General features: G+C 37.0%; 1 protein-coding gene across 7 annotated transcripts in view; it reads right to left on the reverse strand.

Annotated features, from left to right (window-relative positions):
• EPS8 (EGFR pathway substrate 8, signaling adaptor) overlaps positions 1-23,628 on the reverse strand; it is a 190,640-nt gene that overhangs the window by 39,708 nt on the left and 127,304 nt on the right. For all 7 annotated transcript variants that reach the window (XM_060024339.1, XM_060024335.1, XM_060024336.1 and 4 more), the window contains 9 exons: positions 19,047-19,114; positions 17,884-18,045; positions 15,446-15,595; positions 12,708-12,790; positions 11,996-12,132; positions 8,281-8,354; positions 6,811-6,937; positions 4,999-5,087; positions 4,548-4,622 (listed from right to left, as the gene is read on the reverse strand). In XM_060024339.1, coding sequence (XP_059880322.1) covers positions 4,548-4,622; positions 4,999-5,087; positions 6,811-6,937; positions 8,281-8,354; positions 11,996-12,132; positions 12,708-12,790; positions 15,446-15,595; positions 17,884-18,045; positions 19,047-19,114 — 965 coding nt within the window. The remainder of the gene's footprint in view (positions 1-4,547; positions 4,623-4,998; positions 5,088-6,810; positions 6,938-8,280; positions 8,355-11,995; positions 12,133-12,707; positions 12,791-15,445; positions 15,596-17,883; positions 18,046-19,046; positions 19,115-23,628) is intronic.

A 23,628-nucleotide genomic window follows, 5' to 3' on the forward strand; every position in this document is an offset into this window, starting at 1 on the left:
GGCATAGTGATTTATTTTTTTTTTAACGTCCAAGCCTTATAAGCGCTAATAAATAAGCAGGAATAACTGAGAGGGATAGTAAAGAAGTAAAGAAATATTAAAGATCTTTGGTTTAACAGTGGGAATAGGGAATGGAACAAAGGAAAGTAAATAAAAGGCTATGGGCCATAGTTCCCTCTGAAGAATGTAAGTAGGCACACATGCCTGCGTGTGTGCTGTGGGTACGCTTGCGTGGAGATGCTGAGGATACAGGGAGGGACACTCAAGGTTTAAAGCCACTAAATTTTGTCTGACTGGTAGCAGGCCCTGAATTAATGTTCCTTTCCATCTCTCTTGTCCAAGTGAAATGTCTGGGACTCCGCAGACAGAACATTAAAAGAAGCAATAGAAGTACTATGTTTGGGAGACCATTAATAAGGAGTCATTTTTGAGAAAAGAAAATATAAAATAAAGCAATGTTTTCAGATACATAGCCTGATCACAAAGACTAATTTTTGTCTGTTAGGGAAACCAGTCCCACTATTTTATAGTCCTACTCTGTGTAATGTCTAGATATCTACTTATGATCTGTGAAAGACTTGTGAAAGGAATGAGAAGAGGTGGCAAAAACTGCTTTATAAACAATACTTCCTAACACTCAAACTAAGATAGTATCAAATGTGTTGAATAAAGAATAAAAATTTTGTTAATGAGCTAGCATCACTTTATTTGCATATGGATGGCCTTGATCTAATTTTTAAAAGAGCTTAAAAAGCAACAATTATTCAACAATAACTAAACAAGTAGAAATCGGATACTCTATTTATAACAACAACGTGCGGAAGCATTCATAAATTATTGATGTAGGCTCGGACTTTCACCTTCCAATTGCTTATCACCCAGTTCTGACATTCATGTTGATAAGGTTACGTACTTTCCTATGTTTGTAAGCAATATTCATTTCATATTCTACTTCAGGTCTTGTCTAGTTACGCTTGGGGAAAGAAGGATGAGATTTATCCCTTTTTGATACTTGGATTCTTTGTCTCGTTTTTTTCTGATAATCAAGCAAAACCTATGAGAAATGCTTGAATTTGCTCCATTTTTTATAAAGATTAAAGAACTCAATGACCATGGTCTTCATATGCTCTAAATCAAATTAGTGAAATTTATCTGCTTCACAGTTACCATTCTTACCCTTTAAAAAAAATCATGGAAATAATCACACTACTAACAATTATCATTGCTGCTATTATTATTCTACAAAGCAATTATTTGCTCTTTTGACAGGATGAACCATTCAAAACCACTCCACATGGGCTTCCCTGGTGGCGCAGTGGTTGAGAGTCCGCCTGCCGATGCAGGGGACGCGGGTTCGTGCCCCGGTCCGGGAAGATCCCACATGCCGCGGCGTGGCTGGGCCCGTGAGCCATGGCCGCTGAGCCTGCGCGTCCGGAGCCTGTGCTCCACAACGGGAGAGGCCACAACAGTGAGAGGCCCGCGTACCGCCAAAAAAAAAAAACAACAAAAAAAAAAAACACTCCACACATCCCTGTCTTGGCCCATCAAATAGGAAACTCTGTCCTCCGAGAAGTATTTAAAAGAAAGAGATTCTGCCTTCTTTCCATTCCTCTCTCACTTGCCCTCTCCACAAAAGGAGGAATGACCTATCAAATTTGTGGTCTTGTGGAATTGTAGAAAAGGGTGACTTGTAGCCCAGTCTCTTTTGGAATCTGTCAGTGTGTAAGGCCAACAGCTGTTCCATCTGCTTTCTGTTGCCATGCTTTTCCCAAATCCCAGCACTTTTGTTTTTGCACTCAAATGTTATTTCAGCTAATTCTCCCAGCTGTCCTGTGGAGAAGATGGTGGTATATGTTAGCTTGGAAAAACCACTATTAGACCGTTTGCAAATATAAGAAATGGAAAATGGGAAGGGAAGTATATTACTGCACCTATTTCATTAAACGTATAAGAAAAGAGCATACCTGGGTACTGAAAATCTAGAAAACGAAAATGTGTATCTTGGATCCCGGCCTATGAGACAAGTGGTATAACCTTTTGCTGGACAAACTCATGGAAACATCCAGCTCCTTCACAGAAGGAATTGTTCCCAATGCACCATTTTGTTATCTTCAAAAATTATACCTTATGTAAAAAAACACATGTGCAAGAAGGGAGTTTTCCAGGGGAAAATCTGTATTATGTACATATCACTAGACCTGGCACATATGGGCCTCCCAAAGACTGATAATTGTCCCCCTAGTATCCATTCTCTTCTTCTCCCTTCTAGAAAGAGAAGCCCCTACATTTTAGATGGACACATAGCCACTCTGGTGGAGACTACATGCCTTTGGTGTTAGGGATGGCCGTATGAGGGAGCTCCCGCCAACTGGATAACAGCAGAAATTGTCTAAGTTTGGAGTCACCTCCTTAAAGACAATTCTTTGCCTTTGTACTACTGTTACAAGGACAGGGAGGTAAGTCAGCTTCCACCATAGAAATGCCTGACAGAGTATCTCAATTCCTCCTCTTGGAAACAGTTTCTTCGTTTGGCTTACAGGATACCTACCATGATATTCCTGTTTTGCTTCTCCTGACTTCCTGCTTCTTCTCACTCTTCTTTGCTGGTTCTTCTCACTCTCCAATCACTGAAATTACCTAAGGCTCCATCAGCCCTTGTTCTTCTTTATTTATCATCACTCCCTTGGTGACATCATCCAATTTCTTGGCTTTGCATGCACAGGATTTATAACTCTAGGCCTGATTTCTCCACTGAACTCCAAATTCATACATTCAACTACCAATGCAAATTTCTCCATCTGGATATAAGTCACTTTTGACACTGTCTGAAGGGAATTCCTTACCTTCTGGTCCAAACCTGCCTTACCCACAGTCTTCCCCATTTCAGTTAATAATTAGTCCATCCTTCCAGTCTTAAGCCAAAACTTTGGAGATATCCTGGACTCTCACACAACACTTCCAACCTACCACCAAATCGTGTTGCTTCTGTTTAATAACCAGAATGAGGGACTTCCCTGGCGGCACAGTGGTTAAGAATCCACCTGCCAATGCAGGGGACACGGGTTCAATCCCTTGTCCGGGAAGATCCCACATGCCACGGAGCAACTAAGCCTGTGCGCCACAACTACTAAGCCTGCTCTCTAGAGACCGTGAGCCACAACCACTGAGCCCGTGTGCCACAGCTACTGAAGCCCACATGCTCTAGGGCCCGTGCTCTGCAACAAGAGAAGCCACTGCAATGAGAAGCCCATGCACCGCAACAAAGAGTAGCCCCCGCTTGCTGCAGCTAGAGAAAGTGCACACGCAGCAGTGAAGACCCAACCCAGCCACAAAAAAAGAGAAAAAAATTAAGGAAGTAAATAAATAAAATAAAAAATTTAAAAAAAAAACCAGAATGAAATCTCACCACCTCCCATGTTACGTGGTCCAAACAACATAATCTCCCATCTGGATTATTTCCATAGCCAGCTCAGTCCCTTCTTCCCTCAAATTCCTAAACATTGCAGCCAGAGCAATCCTTTTCAGCTGAAACCCCTCCCAAAGTGTCAAAGGTTTCACAATCACCTATAAAGACCAATAAGATATGTCCTCCTGTTTGCTGACCTCATCTCCCTCTAGTTGAGATCTCCCCCCTCATTCTATTCAAGTCACGGTACCTATTTCTTCCAAGAACGTGACTTGTATGTTACCATCTCAGTGCATCTGCATTAGCTGTTCTCTGTCTGGAATTCTCTTCCTTCAGAAACCCGCATGACTCATTCCTCACTTCATTTACTCAAATGATACCTTCTCAGTAAGTCATTCCCTTAACCAACCCTACTCAAAAAGTGTAATACTCCACAACACACACACACACACACACACACACACACACAAACACACAGCACTCCCTGTTCTCCTTCTCTGCTGTATTTTTCCACATAGCATTTATTTTGGGTGAATTATTTATACATTATTTAGGTTATTGACTGCCCCTCCACACTACAACATAAGTCCTGATAAGAATTTATGTGTTTTGTTCCTATGCCAAGCACATAGCAGGCTCTCAGTTAATATTTGTTGAAAAAATGAATGAATGAATAAGTGATTGAATCAGAGATAGCTCAGGAGATGGAGGAACACCTCACTGAAAGAAATCTGGACCTCTGAGTGACTTCACGGAGCAAAGACATCCATCCAGCATTGGACTCCTCACACCTAGCTTATTTTGTGAGAAAGAGAAAATTTTCTATATTGTTCAAGCCATTTATATTACATACTAGTATATACTGAAACACTAGTATCCAATAAGTCTTTATTTCTTTTCATTTCCCTAGCTCTATCAGAGACATCAGTTTCCTCAGCTATAAAATCAGGTGTTTGGACTAGATGATTTCTAAGGTTCTTTTCAACTCTCAAATTTCACATACTCGGTGTTCACAGTAGATGGCAAAAGAAATAGTACCCATGCAAGGCAAGGAAGAAAAACTGCCTAGATAATCTAGACAGACACGTGGGGTTGAAAACATGCTAAGAATAATTACTTTCTTAAATTAATAAAATCTTACCATATTTAATGGAGTAAATAAAAAGTGAACCAAATCTGCAGCACTAGGATTCTGGATGTGAGACTTCAGTTTGGCCTGTAACATTAAACAATCAGGCAAGCCTATTACTATGATGTAATCGAGACAAAGGCAGACATTCAAAAAGGTTCAACATAGACTCAGAGAAGAGGTTTTTACTACTAGTTTCACTTTTTTGTATCTTAATTAGCAAGCGTGAGTTAGATTAGGAGAATTTCATTTTAAAAGACTGGAGTCATTCTTTTCTGATTAAATCTCTTAGATATACAGATTTTTGCAATCTGCTCTTCCAATGAAAGGCAAATCAAAACACACATACAAAAAAAAATCTATAACAACAATTTAATCTCTTAATTTGATCAGGTACATCCTGGCTAGACTTTGATCTCTTCCGTTTGTTTCTCTTAATTGTATATTAATAAATTTCACTTACCAGAAGGTTAAATCCATGTTTAAACTTTTGGAAACAGTCAATAAATAAGTCAGGAGGTGGAGGTTTTGCCCTCAGTGTTAAAACACCCTCTAAAGAAATAAATGGGAGGAGGGGTAGATGAGAGCAGAGTTCCAAGAAAACTTATTCAATGAAAAAAATTTAAAAACACATTTATGTTTGTAAAATTTGATGATCACATCAGATATCATGCTACCTAGTTACCCTCCCACATCTCATAGTCTGACTGCAATAAATTAAGGTGATCCAACATTTGAAATGGATTCCTCTACCCTTAGACACTATCAGATTACTCATCAATTCCATAAATTTATATTGTAGCCCTTCTATGTACCAATCATTGTGCTTATCACAGTGAAGGCTATACAGAAGTATAAGTTACTCTTAAAGGCCTTAAAATCTATAGAAGACATGAATCAGATAAGTAACAGAGATATGTCAACTGAGAGCTTAAAAAGAGACTACAGATGGGGAAATGTATTCTTAAAGATGTTTCATGGGGAAAGCAGCTTTTAAGATGGGATTTGAAAAGTTTGTTCCAGGGCAATTTGGTAAGAAAAACATCATGGTTGGATAAAAACAGCATTAGCAAAAACATGGAAAAAGGAAATTGCATGTACATGAAACAACAAACATAAAAGCAAAGAAACATGAGAATGGAAAAGCAGATCAAGGTTAGATTGTGAATGACCTTGACTGCCAGACCTCAACCACCAGAGTTTGACTTATATCAGTAGAACATGGGATTAACATGCTTTCCAGCAGAAGAATGAAGTGACCAACTTCGAGCTTTAAGAAGACTGTCCTCATAGAATGGAAGACTAAAGCCTTGAGGGTTGCTTAGAAAGCTGGGTAAAAAATGAGGCAGCTGGAAGCAGTGCTAGTTATGAAAATGAAAAAGGAAAAAACTGGGTACAAGGGACCGAAAAAATAAAATCAATGTTGGTTATAAGCTAGAGAATGGACTCATAAAAAAATCTATGGCTTTGAATCTGGATGGCCAAGAAGATAGTATACCCTTCGTAAACAGTACAAGAGGAGTAAGTGGTTTGAGACATCAGAAATACTTGATTTCAGAATGTATGGAGGTGAGGTATATCCACGTCCATCCATCTAGAAAACAAGTCTACAGGTCACATGCTTATGATATAGACAGAGCTAGAGAAAGATGTGGAAGTCATGTGAAATAAAAGGAATATTTATTTACTATTCCCTTATATATTTCAATATACACCATTTTGTTCCATAATTATAATTTTATACATTTTGAGGTCATTTTAAATAGCTGAACCACAGCACACTTAAAAACTGCTTGTAGGTGATCCGAATGTACTGTTTGGTGTTTTGTGATAAGAAATTAAAATTCACTAACATTTTGAACTATTTTAATGAGAAAAGTCAATCCTTTTATTTAACAAAATAATGAGGTTCTATATTTACAATTAAATAAATTCAAATATGGGAAGAATGGTGCTATGACTTTCTTTAACAGACATTACTTTTATAATGACTAATGAAAACTATAGACATATGGTCACTACTGAATCTCAGAGTCTCTGTAATTTAGGTAAAGTGTCCTAGAGTCTTTCTTTACTGTAGCCAACTTGGGACCAAATGGACTCTTCCCCAGGCTCATCTTAATCTCTGCCTACATCACTGGTGCTATCTCAAAACCAGAAAAGGGACCTTGGTCCCTGCTCAATGGAGTCTTATTGAACAACTCAGAAGGGCAGAAACTCTGCCTAGCACTGGCATTCTGAATGGTCTTTAGAAGGTTAAGAAAATCCAACTTACCTCCTGGTCCTTTCTTTTTACCTTTCTTAGTTTTCTTCCTTTTAGAAAGCTCAGAAAATGCTTCAGCTGCTTTTTGGAGTTTTGTGATAAAAAATTCAATGTCATCCAAAATGTGGTTTAAGATTTGCTGGAATTAGAAATTACAGAATAAAATATAAAACAAAAGAAAACTATTTTTGCCTTAGCTGTACACTGTGAAGGAAAATCAGAAAGTTAAAAAAAAAAAAGAAAGAAAGAAAAGAAAAAGGAACACCTCCCACATGCAAATTTCAGGTTTATCACTAATTCTAAGAAAAAGTTTTGAACTAAATATACCTGTGGCTAAAGTCTAACATTTACATTTTTCTTTAGCTTAATTTTGTTCTATTTTTAATACCATAAAGAAAGCATTCACAATATCTATTCAGATTATTAATTATTTTCAATTACTCTGATTTTTTCATTGTGTTCGCCCACATAAAGTTAGGGGAAAAACTTCCAAGAAACACTTTGTTAGAACAGCACTGAGCATTTCTGTTTTTCTAATAAATTTTCCAGTAAAGCACTGACAATGTTATTTCATGGAATTAAAGGGCTCTAGAGTGTTATGATAAATAAACACATAGATAATCTGCAATAATAGGCATTAATAAGCATTTCTTCTGGGTAAAACAGAAATAATGATGCACTATGCTTTCAGAGATCATGAGATCAACTTTGATTATACTATATTGTATATTATATTATACATATTATATTATACATACTATAGTCTTACTTGACTTTCTCTTTTATGTGTGAAACTTGACATTCTTTTAACTAAAGAGTAAAAACTGAGGTTAAATAAGCTTTTAAGTATTAAATAAAGTTTTAAGTATTAACAAGTAATACTGTGATGTAAAAATTAAATTCCAAACTTCAAATTCCTCTAAATATTTGTTTCCAAATAAGCTGAGAACATAAGTAGAGTATAAAAAGTAATTATGCTGATGTCATATTTTATGATTATGTCACAGGACATTGTCATTCTGCAAGGAAATTACTATGGAGAAATAAAAACAAATACAGCCTTATCCTTTAGAAAGCATTAAAATGTACTTATCTACCCTTAAGAAATGCCACATAACTTTTATCTTTCAGGCATTATAAAATATTTTAGAGTAAATGCCAGGAAGACAACTGTAGAAGATATTTCAATTATGGGTTACAAACTATGAGAAAAGAAAAACCCCTCAAATCTTGATGATTCAGCTTAAATTCCTCTGCAAACCAGTTGATAGTCTAGTTCTATCACAGCCTTAGTCTACTAATTAAATATTGGCATAAAGGCAAAAATAGTTTAAAAAAATAATTCAAAGGGCCTAACCACCACTGGAAAGAGAAAATATGGTTTCCACAAAATACCTTTATTGAAAGCAACCTAATTTTCCCTGTTAATAATTTTTCCTTTAAAAAAAAAGCCAAAGATATAAAGATGACTATTTCACTTACCACATCTCTGTCAATGCGGGCTGCCATCACCTCAGGTGTTTCTTCCTGCTGATAATAATTCCTTTGTTTCTCAACTAAAGAAAAGAGAATCATGTATCTTTCAACCTGTTGCTTAAGTGATACCAATATAGATCATCAAACATGCAAACTGGCTAGAAAAGAGCATCATTTGCAAAAGGAAACACCTCCACTGGGTACAAAAGTCAAAGCTGTGCCCATCACCTCTGACGTGCATCCTTGCTACCACACTTGGCAGGGCTGCAGTACTGGCTTTCCATTTGTATGGGACTGATTTACACTGTAATTTCCCCTCTATTCTCTCTCTTTCTAAAGTCAGCTGCCAGTGGAACCAACCCTAACTTAGTACCCTTTAATTCCTACACAAGAAAAAAATAGAAACCCACGAGGTCCTGGCCGTGTTTCCCACCACTGGCACTCCAAGGTCCCGGGGGACCAGGCCCAAGCCGTCTTTTCTCTCCTTCCCACTGCTTGCCGACCAGGTGGCTTCTCATAGAACATGCCCCAAATGGGTTGTTTTCCTCTCTCCCACTTTGGGTTTATGCGGCCCTGCCGGTTACAAGGGGCAACACCTGGGTTAGGCGATCAGGAGGATCAGCTGCTTAAGTGCGGCCCGGAGCTTCCGAGGCCTCCAAAAGGACAGAGCAGCCGACTGTCTACATTTCCCGGGCTTGCTGTAAGGACAGATGGAAAAGCACATCCAGGGGTCTGTCCCAGGAGCATCCCCATGGGAGGACTATCTCATTTCCTCTCCAAGCCCCCGCTCGTCACGTCCGAGCACCGGCTCCGACTCAGCTGGCGTTTATCTGCCTGTGAAAAGCCAGGAATTATGAGGAGGCGGCGAGGGCTGTGGCTCAGCCACTTAAGCTGCTTCTACCACCGGACACAGCTGTCCCGGCCATGCGTGCGGCTAAGCACCTACTTCTTAAAATGGGCCGACTACGTTCTAAGTTCTAAAGCTCCTAATTTTCATACCATCTAACATCATGACAACAGTAAAGCTTTGGGGGTTCTGATAGTAAAGTGCTTCTAAAACTGTAGTCTAATTAAGCTTAAAACCCACAATGTTGGGTTCATTATCATGTTAAGCCATAAACTTTATAAGTAGAAATACCTACAAGAATTTGCAAATTAAAGAACCAAAGTCTTGGGCTTCCCTGGTGGCGCAGTGGTTGAGAGTCCGCCTGCCGATGCAGGGGATGGGTTCGTGCCCTGGTCTGGGAAGATCCCACATGCCGCGGGGCGGCTGGGCCCGCCTGCGCCTCCGGAGCCTGTGCTCCGCAACGGGAGAGGCCACAACAGTGAGAGGCCCGCGTACCGCAAAAACAAAAAAAATAGAACCAAAGTCTTGCATTAGCTCAGTTGGCTAGACCATGATGTTAATCATGATCATTATCATGAACTCCGTCCTGGTACAGGTCAGTTAACACTTCCACTAAACACAGATACTCATTCAAAGATTTCTCAGTAGATGAAATGAAAGAAAAATGGATGGATGAAACAGAAAAACTGTATCATCACTAACGGAAATACAACTCATGATGGATCATCATGACTCTTGATGTTCAATACAGAGAACTGCAAAAAATACTGAAAACTGCTATGCCTCCTCTATGCCTAACTTTACCCTTAAATGGAATACTTGCCAAAAAAGGGGAAGAAATCGCTCAGTCTTACAAAACTTAATCGGTGAAATTTCAACATATGAAATCTTGCCAGTTAGCTGCTGCTTTACACACGGTTAGCTGCTGTCTTGGTTTTAGTGCACTCCAGAGGGCAGTAAGTTGAAGCTGAACTACAGCTATCAGGAACTCCAGTAGGTCCCCAAATATCATTCAGACGGCACAGTGAGAGAGATGCGGTATTTCTCGGATTTTTCATAATCTGCGGCGCTACTAGCATCCCACTGCCACTATTCTACAGAGGTCTATTCTGCAGTCAGGGGTAGAGCTACGTTAAGGGTCCAAAGAAGGAGTTGTCCAGCCTGAGTCAGCTGGAGCCTTCAGAGGGACCAGGGGGATACTCCTCTTGGAGGGTTTTCCAACTGGCCTGGAGCCTGCACGCTGGACAGAACCTCATGTGGTAAGTGGTGTGTTCTGTTTGACCTGGTAGTAAACCAGAAGTTCTGAAAACCTTACCTAACTGTAATTTAAATAGATGAGACTGCACAGAGTATTTCAGACAAAATCTAATGAGGGCTCAGAAACTCCCGGGAATAAATTTTTGTTGTTGTACATTACATTAGGTTTTACAGATGTTTTTACAGGTTTATTCAGAATGTCTGAAAACTTAAGATGTCTTATCCTTCCTCAACTTCAAGAAAAACCATTTTGACTTCTCTCAAAATAAAACCTACATCCCCTCTACAAAATAGTAACAGTAGCAAAAATATTGTAAGTGCACAAGAAGCAGAAAACACTGTAAACTCCCGTTTAGTTTTTAAACATAAAATTGTAAATACAAAGTGGATTGATAGAAATGTATATAATTCCTAAAGATAGAAACTGCTATAACATTACAGTAAATAATAATTCTGTTACTTTATTTTTGAAAAGCGGATGCTTCGAAGATTTCTTTCTTTCATCTGTTCGGTAGCTGGGTTTATATGTAAAGTGAAAATAACTTTAAGAACATGGGAATCTAAATAAAATGGAAAGCAATTGATAAAATAAAATGAACTCAATTTGGCAAAAATGGATGTCTACTATACTGTTCCAGGTACTATTATAGACATTATTTGCTTTCAGACTCACAGCAACATAGGAATTATTATCCCCATTCTGCAAGTAAGGCATAACTTCACAAGGTCGCACAGGTAGGTCCCTGTCTTGCTCCAGAGCCCAGATTTTGGCTCTCCAGACTCAAAGTACAGTCCAGTATCACTCATTTTGGCAATCAAGTTCCGTAGGTTAACTACACTGTTAGAGTCTCATGAATAATGCTTTATTAGATAAAGGATAAGAGATTTAAGAAATCACATTGAACTAGGAGGCAAAAGAATGAGGCTATGGTCTCCATCAAATTCAGACCCACTGGATCACAATTTATTCACCCTTAAAATGAAGAGATTGGACCAAACATATTTTAAGGCATTTTCCAGTTATAAAAATTTCAGACTTAGTAAAACATTCTGTCAGATAAAAGGTTACACTATGTTCTTTGCCATGATTATTTGTTTTTAAAGAAGAATGTCATGGTAAAATGATGGTACAGACATAGGGTCCATTGGGCAAGTTTACCCGATGGTGAATGCATTTTAGCCCTTTTCCGTCACCCTACCCCTGCCCTGACATCCTGTCCTTGTAACCACAAACAGTTTGTCCAAAAGAGGACAGTGGTAAGATAATAATAATGGAAAGAACTTGAAGTATTATCTTAAAAAAATATTGATCGTCTCCTGTTTGGTATATATAATATTACCATTCTTTTAATTATTAGTTGAGTCGAACTTCCTCTCTTTGACTGCTTTAGAAAGAAAAGAGTCTACTCCTAACACGATATTTATTAAGACTGGTCTGAACTCTCAGAGACAATAATCTTACAGTGCCCAAGGCTTAACTTTCCTTTAAGAAAGATTTATTTTGACAAAACTAACCTCAAGTTTCAGCTCAGAAATCAGCATCAGATTTTGAAAACAAGAACTAGGTCACAACTCAAAGTAAATGATAAATAAGCACCAATCCCTGGAAATACTCACAGTCCCCTTGGTCAGCTGCCAACGCGGACCAGGCTGCCACCCGACTTCTAACATCCACCTGGGTCACAGTCCCAGGTGGCACAGGGGCGGGAGCTCTGGGTGGAGGCGGTATACCAGGGTCTGCTTTGGAAATCATCCTAAAAACAGATGAAAACAAACTGAATTTCTACCATCTCTATTTCTACAATACATCAATTCTCTCAATTTGATGGTATTAGTCCTTCAACCTCGAGAAGAACTATGTCAAGGGGTAGAAAAACAAGGATTTCCTAACCATGCCATGTTATGTATATTTATAAATGTATATGAAATATAAAAATATAGAACATTTTCAAATCAGCTGAAAACCAGGTTTAACATTTTTTCTGGGTCTCCTATGATTTGCAAAGGCTGTTAACCAACTAGAGACCTAACATCTGTTTATAGTCCCTTTGGCTACCTTGCCTTAAAATGCCACACATTGGTTCATGGGTCTCTGTGACAACACAAGTAGAAGGAGCCGTATCAGAGAAAGACCAGAATCACGGAGAGAAAAGGCACACACACATACACCGACAAACTTGCGAGAGCAAATGAGTTGAGATTACAGGTTGTAATCTGCAAAATATAATAATATACCTTCACTGAAAATATATTTTTTTTCATTTTTAGAGGAAAAAAAAGACTTAAAAACACACCAATTCTAGCCCTTAATTTCTTTTCATGTTTTTACCTCAGGACATCAGGCCGCCTCTTCTGTTTCCCTCCTTTACTGTCGCTGATTGCACTTTCAATATCTTCACTAATTAGGTTTGCCTGCAATGAAAGACAAGTTACCTGGGGGCTTATGGATTTTTTTTTTGTCTTGATATGTAGGTTAAAACAGAAAAAGGGATTATGTTCCCTGTCTTGATGCAAAGAAGCCATTTTATTTTTTTTAAATCTGCTTTCGAAACATAACACTTCCAGTTTTTTTAAGTGAACTTTGTAATGACAGGATTGGAAAACTGAAGGAATTTTTAAAGATTATTTAATCCAGATTCCTTTAGGTTTTCTTTTTTTTTTTAAAGCTATACTTGCATAAAGGCAAAGAGAAAAAAGATTTGCATATGCTGAAAGTATAAACACATGCTGAAAATGTAATGGGTCAATAGCTATGCCTGGGAAGAAGTGAAGGAATCAGAAGTACCAGCATGTGGAGCAGCATCCCTCCTCTCCCCCGTCCTCCCCATCCACTGGGCCCCCATTAACTGGTGGAAACCACTCAGTTGCAGCAGCGCTACTCCCAGTTTAAGACGAACCCACATTGTCACGGGGTGGACCCCAACACTAGGTTGTAACCTTTGTGATAACCCCTTTATTTTGTCATTGCACGTTCATAAAAATTAACTTTCTCTAAATGGTTTGACCTTTCCGATCCTTTTCCAACAATAACCCTTGAACGTTTAATTTGGTTTTCTTGGGAACCAATAAGAGATTAGCAGCTAAGAAATTTATTTTGTTTGGTTCTGAAGTTTATTTAGCCAGTGATTATTACTGTATATTAGGTTCTTGCTGGGATGTATTTATCTTCTATTTTGTGCCTGCTTGTTCTCTGTAATTACGGATGTTTTTCTCAAATACATATATGCACACATACATACATACATATTATACTCTTTTACCATAAGTCCAGGTAATCATAAAATTTTAGAACTGAAAGGATACTTAAAGATCATATAATCTGCTCTTCTTGTTTTATAATTAATAAAACTGAGGAATACTTATAGGATGACTCGGCCTAGGTCACACGGCTATTAAACGAGAACGCTAATGCATCCTAGTCGGGCTTCACTTCCATAAGAACATCCTCGTTTTAGGAAGACATTACAAACGTCATTTCAAAGGCTTTCTATTATGTGGGAAAATAAAACTGAAGATGCCTAGGAATCCTGAACTTCCTATGGGCAGGGTGTGGGGTTGGCCATCATATTTCTAAGAAAAAATTTACTACATAGGTGAGCAGGAGTTTTGTGTAAAGTCCCCTGATAAAGAAACTTTAAAACACAAAACTGATGTTGCAAGACGGCCCATAGAAAAGAAACCACACATTTCATTGCATTTATATTTTTAATGGGGCAAGAAAAAACATCCATCTCATATGTGCACCAATGGGTAAAGGCATATAGCTGTGTAGTGGTCCTTGACTTTTAATGAGGACAAAACAGCATTCAGTAAATCTGTTTTGGACCCATCAATATCATCATGCCCTATCAAATAAAGCAAACCTTTTATCCTCAAATCTGAAATCCAGAAACTTCACTCAGCCCAATAACTCTTAGTTTCCAGGGAGGGATTTTAGAGCGCTGAAGCAAACACCAGATTTAAAATGTCTTTTAGCATAGTTCTCTGTTTTTAAAATGTTTGAATTAAATTTCACTATATTTTCAGAGCAAAATATTCATCTTAATCCTTACTGATTTAATAAATCTAACCTTGCAAAATTCTTAATACGCTTTATGACTTTCGAAAGGCACTATATAAAAGTTTGATGAACATTACATATACAAATTATCTACTGCCACAATTCTTTTCAAGTACGATTTTTAGAAAATCATTTATGACATAAATTGAAATTAAAAGAAAATTATAAAATACACAATTCATAGTCAATCTTAATTTTAAGATTTTAAGGTCAAAGAATTACAGAAAACATCAAGTGACACTTCATGCTAATCTCCCAGCATTTCTTTATAAGATAAAAACTGCCTGTATATGTTATAATATGCAGTCACAGTGATAAAACACTGCTTTGGCGAAGCACCAATCAACTCAACCAAAAATGATTTCCCTTTTAGAGAAATCAACTCATGAAATAAAGATTCAAGTTTGAAGATAAATTCTAATGTCCAATAAAGCATCACAAGTTATAATCATTTGAAAAGTACAGTGTACTTTGAAATACAAATCTTCAGCGTATGGCATATTATTACTGGTAACTATGCTCAACTATTTTCACATTATCAATAGGGGATTACATATCTTGAGGAGTTATTCCAGTCACATAATTAAACAGTGAACCTTAGATCGATATCATGGAAAATGTCCAAGTGTTTCATTGCAATAATCCATGCTATGTGATTCGTGCAGAATAAAATAGGATGACATGATTATTTCTTGTCCATGAAGAATGATTTTTGAAGAATCAATCTTCAATTATAAGTCCAAGTTCCTCAGTGAAGAATTTAATGTATTATCCACACCTTTGTTTTAACAAACAGAATGCATCTGATTTCTTTCTTTTAATACTATTCTATCTCCTCTTTATTTACTTAGCCTGGAAACCCTAGGGAAGATACCGAGGTATTTGTTTTCCTTACAAAATCCTAAGAAACTAAAAATCTAGTACCTACTAGCCATGTGACTGAAGTAGATAATCAAAAGCTGCTGGAACATGTGCTTAAAGGGAAAGAAAATTCACCCTTCTTTTACCTTAATCTCATCACACTGGAAAAGATGAAGATCGGGCTTGTTCTGAGTTGACTCTTTGCACACGAGGGCAAGAACTGAATCATAGTTACAGGAGTGCATCACAGCCTGGCAGTGTTGGATTGTGTTCAAAGGAAAATTCTCCAGTTCATTCTACAAAGTAAAAATATAACTTGCCTTATTTTTCATTACCTATATAAAATCCATCCCACAAAGAGCTCTAGACATCCTACCAATAATTTTTAAAGTATGCAAATCACACTGACAATGGATGCTAGTAAACACGGTAAATTTGGAGGATGATTAGGTACAAGTAGGCAGCAAAGATAACAAGCCTGGTGGATGGGAGAAAGAGCAACAAAAATGGAAATATTTAACAAAGGAATGTAGTTGTGTTCTTAATAAACAGAAGAAATACTGAAATTAGCATTACTGATTTCCTAAGATTACGGGCTAGAGATGATGCCTTTAAGAGCAAAATAGGTAAACTGAGGCCTCTTTCCACAGTTATTCACCATATTACCTGGTATTCTTTTCCCTGTGGCTATGTAGTTTTGGGTTTTTTTGTTTGTTTGTTTGTTTTACTTGAACACTGTACAGTCATACTCTTAGTTTCTACCTTCAGTGATCACAAACGTTAGGCTGAGAATAACACATCATTTGTACACTTTTTATTTCACTGAATCTCTCAGATGAAAAAATTCACTATGTTAAGTTTTTCCAGCCAAAAATGTCAAACAGCATGGTCAGAACAATCTTATTAAAAAATACATTCTTCAAAATGATTAAGATATTTGGTCTTGTGAAAGTGAATATTATTTCATGAGATATATTTAAGGTGCTTACCCTAACACTAATGGCCTTACACAAGTAGCGAGTGGTGTCATGATGGAATTGACAGGAGACATTGTGGGGGTTTTTAAGTAAACAAAATACAATATCCCTGATAACTAGAACATAAAAAATAACAATAACTTTTATTACAGACAGCACATAGACATCACACCATAAATTTATTCTAAGTCCTGACTCCCTGGGACCCAGAAAAGGTGAAACAAAAAATGCAGGTTCCATTAAATTAGAATGAAATTTATGAGCCATACTAGAGAGATAATAACTTTTCTTTCTTTGCAAAAGCAAATTAAATAATATCTCTCCTCTACAATTACTTGAAACTATGAGGATTAGAGAAGCTCTTAGTTGCTATTCTCTCACAGAATTCAATGAATGAGATGAAAGAAAGGGCAAATTTTACCCCGACTCCTATCAGACAACAAAGAGTTGTTGTCTTTATCTTAGCAACTCAAATGCCTATTAGATGATGGAGCTCAGAGAAGGCCTTTTTTAAGAGCTCCAGCATCTTACCCAAGTAGCTGTGTAAAAGAAAGGTGCCCAGTGTTGACCTAGTGGAAGTTAATGTACATACACACAAACCTTGTTATCCTAGTTCACTCACTGGGGTTCAAACCATATCACTGGGATATGGTTTGACATAGCATGTAATTAATATGTGTCATAAAGAATAGTGCCCTACAGGGCTTCCCTGGTGGCGCAGTGGTTGAGAGTCCGCCTGCTGATGCAGGGGACACAGGTTCGTGCCCCAGTCCGGAAAGATCCGACATGCCATGGACCGGCTGGGCCCGTGAGGCATGGCCACTGAGCCTGCGCGTCCGGAGCCTGTGCTCCGCGACAGGAGAAGCCACAACAGTGACAGGCCCGTGTACTGCCAAAAACAAAAAAAAAGAAAGAATAGTGCCCTACAGGGGCCGTATTTTATTTTACTTTTTTGGTATCAGTGCAATTGTTTCTCTTTTTTTAATTTATTTATTTTTATTTATTTATTTTTGGCTGCATTGGGTCCTCAATGCTGCGCATGGGCTTTCTCTAGTTGCAGCGAGTGGGGGCTACTCTTCGTTGCGGTGTGCGGGCTTATTGCAGTGACCTTTATTGTTGCGGAGCATGGGCTCAAGACGCACGGGCTTCAGTAGTTGTGGCACGCAGGCTCCGTAGTTGCAGCACGTGGGCTCTAGATCACAGGCTCAGTAGTTGTGGCGCACAGGGCTTAGTTGCTCTGCAGCCTGCGGGATCTTCCCGGGCCAGGGATCGAACCCGTGTCCCCTGCATTGGCAGGTGGATTCTTAACCACTGCGCCACCAGGGAAGTCCCCAGGGGCCTTATTTTAGCACGATGCATTTTTTCCTCAATTCTTCCATCTCATCATACATGGTTAAAAAAACATTGTATCCCTCTATCTCTAGTTTAAAAACATGATTTCACATGCATAAAGTACATAAAGTATGACACTTTTTCTTCAAAATGACTGACAAGAATATTTTACGTTGCTAAATTTTTACCCATTTTCAAACAACCTGATCTAATTGTAAACATAAATATTTGTGGACTTTCTTGAAAATAAAATAGTATAAATATTTCCAACTTGCCTTTGATTCTAAATCAATCAGGCTCACAGCTCTCTCGTCCACTTGAAGAATCATATCTTGAGTCCAAACTTTGCCCTTGGCATCAAGCAATTTCAGCTTCCTTATTCCGTCGTCAACAGTTATCATAGCATCTTTCCGATCCAGAACAAAGGTAGTCAAGTGCTTATGATTGGCAAAAAGAAAAAACATAACACACACAGTCTCTTATTAAACATTTTCCAAAAAAATAGCAAGTTAAACTAACTGAAGTCAGCTAGTAGAGAGGGGAGAGACAAATACAAAGTACTCTAGAACTTCATGGTTACCTTATTGGGATAATAAGGTCAAACAGGTTTTTGTTGAATAGAGGAAATGATGCCTTGAATCATAAAATATCTAAATCTGTTTAATACTGAGCCTTGTGGAACTACATAAACGTGACAAAAACCAACTCTAAACAGATTAAATAACATTCTCTTTAGTTAATCCATTTTATTCCATTTTGGTTATTTAAATGCTGAACAATAGAAGGCAATCTACAAGGCAGCTTGAAAACTACAGACATTGGTAATTGACAGCAGCAACAGCAATTCTAGTCTGTAACAACTGTCCAACTTTTCACTCTACTAAAACAAAACTGTTTAAATGTAATTAAGCATGCTTGAGGACGTAGAAACTTGAAAATAAGAGCAATTTAAAAATTACTTCCTACTTAAATATTTTCCATTATAATAAGCAAATGTCCACCCAAGTAGATTCCAATTAAGAGCAAATATCTTGAAAGACAGCAATAGAGGAAAAACTAAAAAAAAGAAACCATTGCTTAAACAGAACTAGTAATGACTTTAGACAAAACTAAAAGTAAAACTAAACCATCCACTGAAACTGTCAAGGCTTATTTCAAGAAGATTCCATAACACAAAATAGAAGCCTTGGTCCTGTTTTTAACCAAAATAAGGCTGACAATGATAAATGACTAGTTATCATTTTAATTTATTCTCTATGAAAACAGGTTAACAAGATACTTCTATATTTAACATCTGCTTTATAAAAATCTGAAAGAAAACATGTCAACACAATTTACAACATCATAGAAATAAAATAAAACATAACTCTGATTTTACTACCAATTTTTATGTCCCTCAAGCTTCATTCTAAAGTTAGCAAACATCAAAGCATCTTACTTCAACATGGTATTGGGATATATCTGACACGCTGCTGACACTATCCCGTGCATAATTCTTCCTTTGTTCTGGAAAAGAAGTTGAAAAAGCCATTATTTACCCATGAGTGGGCTGATGTTCATATATCAGTGTCTCGTGGCCATCTCTAAAACTAGTCTATCTCATATATAAGTACAGTAGTACAGTAGTATAAGTCACCACTGTGTGGTGTATCTGAAAATACTCATCGTTCACATTAAATGAAAAAGTCATGAGAAAGCTTACATTATATGCAAGAACAATTTGACCCAACATAAGTGTTCTGAATCCCAAAGGTTAACAAGATTATTAATGTTGTAAGAAAAAGTTATCTTGTGTAAAGATTTTATTAATCAGGGACCTCTTCTTTGACAAAAAGATAAAAACTGGCTTGTAAATTTCATCTTTTAATGCACTGAGAACAAAATGGAACTGCAGATACTGTCACAGATGCTGTATTATATGAGTTAGACTACATTATTAAAATAATAAACACTGCAAGGAACATGTTTCACCACATCCACACCATGGAGAGTGTTAAAGGAGAGTCAATCATACTCACTGCCATTAAACTTTAACAATTTTCACACATCTACAGAACACACAAATGTGATACTCAGAATTGTAGATATAAGCTGTTAGAAACAATAAGAAAGTTAGGTAGAAAGTTTCTGCACCAACTATTGAAAAAGCAACCTTTGTTTTTCTTTTGTAAAATGCTGCAAAACCAAAATAAAATATGTGAAGGCAATATTTTGTATTTGCTGCTTTCTAATCAAGCAACTTGATTATTTGTAAATTTGCAGTTGCCCTATTTTTTCTAAAGCAGCATGCTATGGTGAAAAAGAGCTCTAAGTGGGAACCAGAAGAGTTTTGATTCTTACTTGGGCTCTGTCATTAAGTAGGAGATTGAACTTGGCAAAACTCTGGATCTCAGCACCCTTATTGTAAAATACAAGGGTTAAAGAAATAAGATCAAACTTCAAGACTCCTACAGTAGTAAAATTCTGTCTCTCTGTCTCTATCTCTTTCTCTCTCTGTCTCACATACACACCTTAGCTTTCCTAATAACCATTTTGTTTTTCCCAAATATAAACCTGTTTCTTTCAGGTAGTATAGAAACTTTTAGATTTTCCTAAAACAACAGAAGTTGAAAAGTTCTGCTGAACATAAAAGCAGAGCAAGTACAAAAATATAAAGCACATATACAGACTAAGAATGTTAACACATAGAATTTTTTAAACTTTGATACAATTAGTGACTTTTCATTTACATTTATCTTAATGCTTACATGAAAATATAAATATGCCTTATATTATATCACTATGATATTATTCCAATATATTCTATTTTTGCTTTTGCAGCATTAAAGTTACTTAATAAAAACAGACACACTACAAAATTCAGTATCTGCTACCTTTCTTTTTCTGTTTGGATGATGATCTGAAGAAGTATGATCCATCTGGTCCTACCAAAACAATGTGACCAAAAAGAAACATCTGGTTTCACCTAAAATTTTCTATTCTGTTATGACAAAACATAAACCTTAATTTACATATTTTAAAAAGTGAACAACCATAATTTTTCTGATTATTAGCTGAGGATTAATCAATGTGAGATATTAACAAATGGATAATTTTCCTTGGGAAAACCATTATAACTTTTAAAATACAATGGATAACTCAGGGACATATCTGAGAAAAGCACTTTTAGAAATGATCAATATTTCAGAATCACTGATTCATCGTATTCTAACACAATTCTCCACGGCCAACTCAGAGCATGAGGGTAGTTTTGTTTCCTCTGGTCTGATCTGAGGACACTAAAAGAAATGGCAGTGCTTGCCATGGTCTCCAATTTTGATACGGCGACACCAGGATGTTCAAATGCTTTTCTGAGTCTTTCAGATAAGTGATTGGCAAACACAGTCGAAGGTCAAAAATATTATGTTTTGTAATTAAATATTCTCATTATGAAATAGTAAGACTTTGTTCCCCCAAATTTCCTAACACGTAGTTTCTCAATCCCACAGAAACGTACTTTACAAAAATAGAAAAACACTATTTGATAGTATTCATAAACAGCATGATGTTAACTGATTACTCTGCTTGCCTAAAAGATATGGAACCATTTCTAATTTTCCAAATCAAGGATCCATTTTAGGAATTCCTAAGCTCTTTCTCTCTCATGTTACACAATAAATAAGATGTATGTGTTACAAGAAATTACCTTTAAAAATCCTAAAAATGTATAAATGCCATAAAATGGATTTATAAATAAACTAGTGGTTTCAGTGATTTAAGTCAATGAATAAATAAAAGTGACTATTAACATTTTAATAGGAAATTTTGAGAGAAGGCTCCTAAAAGGCAATTATAGTACATTTATTTTTTATGAAAATCACATGTATTCTCAAGTACAGCTGTAAATAGGAATTATGCTCCTAAGCCTGAAAAATCTCACCCAAAGCCTTAAAACAGTGTGAAAAGCCTAAATAAAGTCTCCATGATACTCAAGATAAAGTCTCTCCTGACGTTCACGACTTTCTCTAACAATGGTTCTCAACCTTGGAGGCACATTAGAATGAACTTTAAAAAAAATCCTGCGCTCCCCACGCCCCCCACGCCCCCCAGGATTCTAATGTAATCGGCCCAGGATGCAATCTGGGCCCTGGGATTTGGAAAAGCTCTCCAGGCAATTCTACCATGCAGCCAAGGTTGGAAGCTACTGTCGCAAAATCTGTGTAAGTGGCAACTCATCTACCACATCTTATCTCCTTAAGTTGAAATTTTTTTCTTTCCAAATTAAGAGCGTAAATCACGGTCAAATAGTCTCTCTCTCTGAATCAATTAGAGCCAGGAACAAATTTTACTTGGTTACAGTACCACTGATTGTGTTTCAGTTTTTCCTAATAGCTTTTATCCCATGGACCACAATATACAAACCCAGAAAGATGGAAGAATTCAGTCACCAAAGACGAAAATCCTGTAACGCATCATTTTAGCATTCTTGAGTTGATACGCTGCTGCGAAAACTGATATTCTACTTCCGGATCAGGAACTTAAACTTAGGTTTCAATGAACTTTGGATGATTATGATATATTACAATAGGTTCATCAGTTGTACCAGATGTACCACTCTGGGGGGCTGGTGACAGCGGAGGAGGCTAGGCTGTGTAGGCATATGGGAAATCTCTGTACCTTCTCCTCAGTTTTGCTGTGAACCTAAAACTGATCCCAACGAAGTCTTAATTTTAAAAAATTAGGTTTCATCGAACGCTTCAATGAGTACAATGACAACTATAACAATATGCAGGTCTCAGCATTTAAACTGAATCCTCGTTTGCCTAGATTGCTGTTTATGCATAAGAGCAAGATTTGAAACAGCTAACATTCAGAAAATTGTTATTTTCTCTTTCTCTGAAAACAAAGTGCTGCTTCGAAAATAAGGACTTGATTATTAAAAAGAAAAAAATGTACCACAAAAGCAGCTGCTGAGTAGTCCTCTCCCTAAATAAAACAATGGGCTACAGTTCATATTACTTTACACTTATAAAACTTTCAACCACAGTAAAGGAGAATTCCTTTCTCACTAGTTCAGTGTATAATTTCCATAGAAGAGAGGTGGCTTAGTGGGAATCAGTAAGAAGCACTGAGTAAAAATTATAAGCTCTCATTATCTAGGCAACTATAATCACGGATTGACAAATCAGTATCTGAACAAGATAACTTTTTAAAATCAAGGTCATTTTTACAAAACTACATTATTTAAGAATTAATTGTATTGGCCAGTCCAACAAGTCGTTAAAATAGCTTATCCCCGAGGAGAAAAGAAGCTTTAAAACTTTCAGCTGAGGTGGAAAAATTGCCAAAGTGTCTTTCTGAGTCACGTGCACTGACATACTCTACGAAGCAGAATTTTGACTCTACCATCGCCCAACCTCCTGACAGTATATAATCAAGGGCCTTTTCCTTCTTAAGAATTTCAAAAAGGTTTTTCTTAGAATATTTATTTTTTCCAAGTAAATCACACTTTGTAAATAATGAGTATGGCGATAAGAGAAGTGGGTTTTAACCCTTCAGTGCCACCTGAATGTATAAGAGTTGGCCTGAGCTTCAGTTAGGACAAGTAAACAGAGAGCCTAGTTCCAAACCAAGATCAGGAGACACAGAGAAACAGAAAGAAAAACAAAGATAAGTACAAGAAGAACAATACGTGGGGTAGATATCTATTAAGAAAAGTGGTATATTCAGGAATACTGCTCTGAGAAAGTTGAGTCAAGCACTATGTAAAAATACAGGAACGTTTACAGTCAAGTCAATTATACAGAATGAACTGTATAGTTTATAGATTACTTATGCTCACTTCTTACCAGTACCTCCCTGAGAAGAACAAAGAAAATCAGGAAAAAAACAAATGTATTTTCCTACTTGCTAATATCACAAAAACGTTCAAACTTAAGGTAAAATGAAACTCGAGAGAGTGCCTGTCTGTCATGTTTATCTTTCACTACCTGGTCTCCCAACAATACTATAAATGTTGGTCATGACAATAAAGTATTACT

This window comes from Delphinus delphis, chromosome 11 (genome assembly GCF_949987515.2).
Source record: "Delphinus delphis chromosome 11, mDelDel1.2, whole genome shotgun sequence".
Lineage (NCBI taxonomy): Eukaryota > Metazoa > Chordata > Mammalia > Artiodactyla > Delphinidae > Delphinus > Delphinus delphis.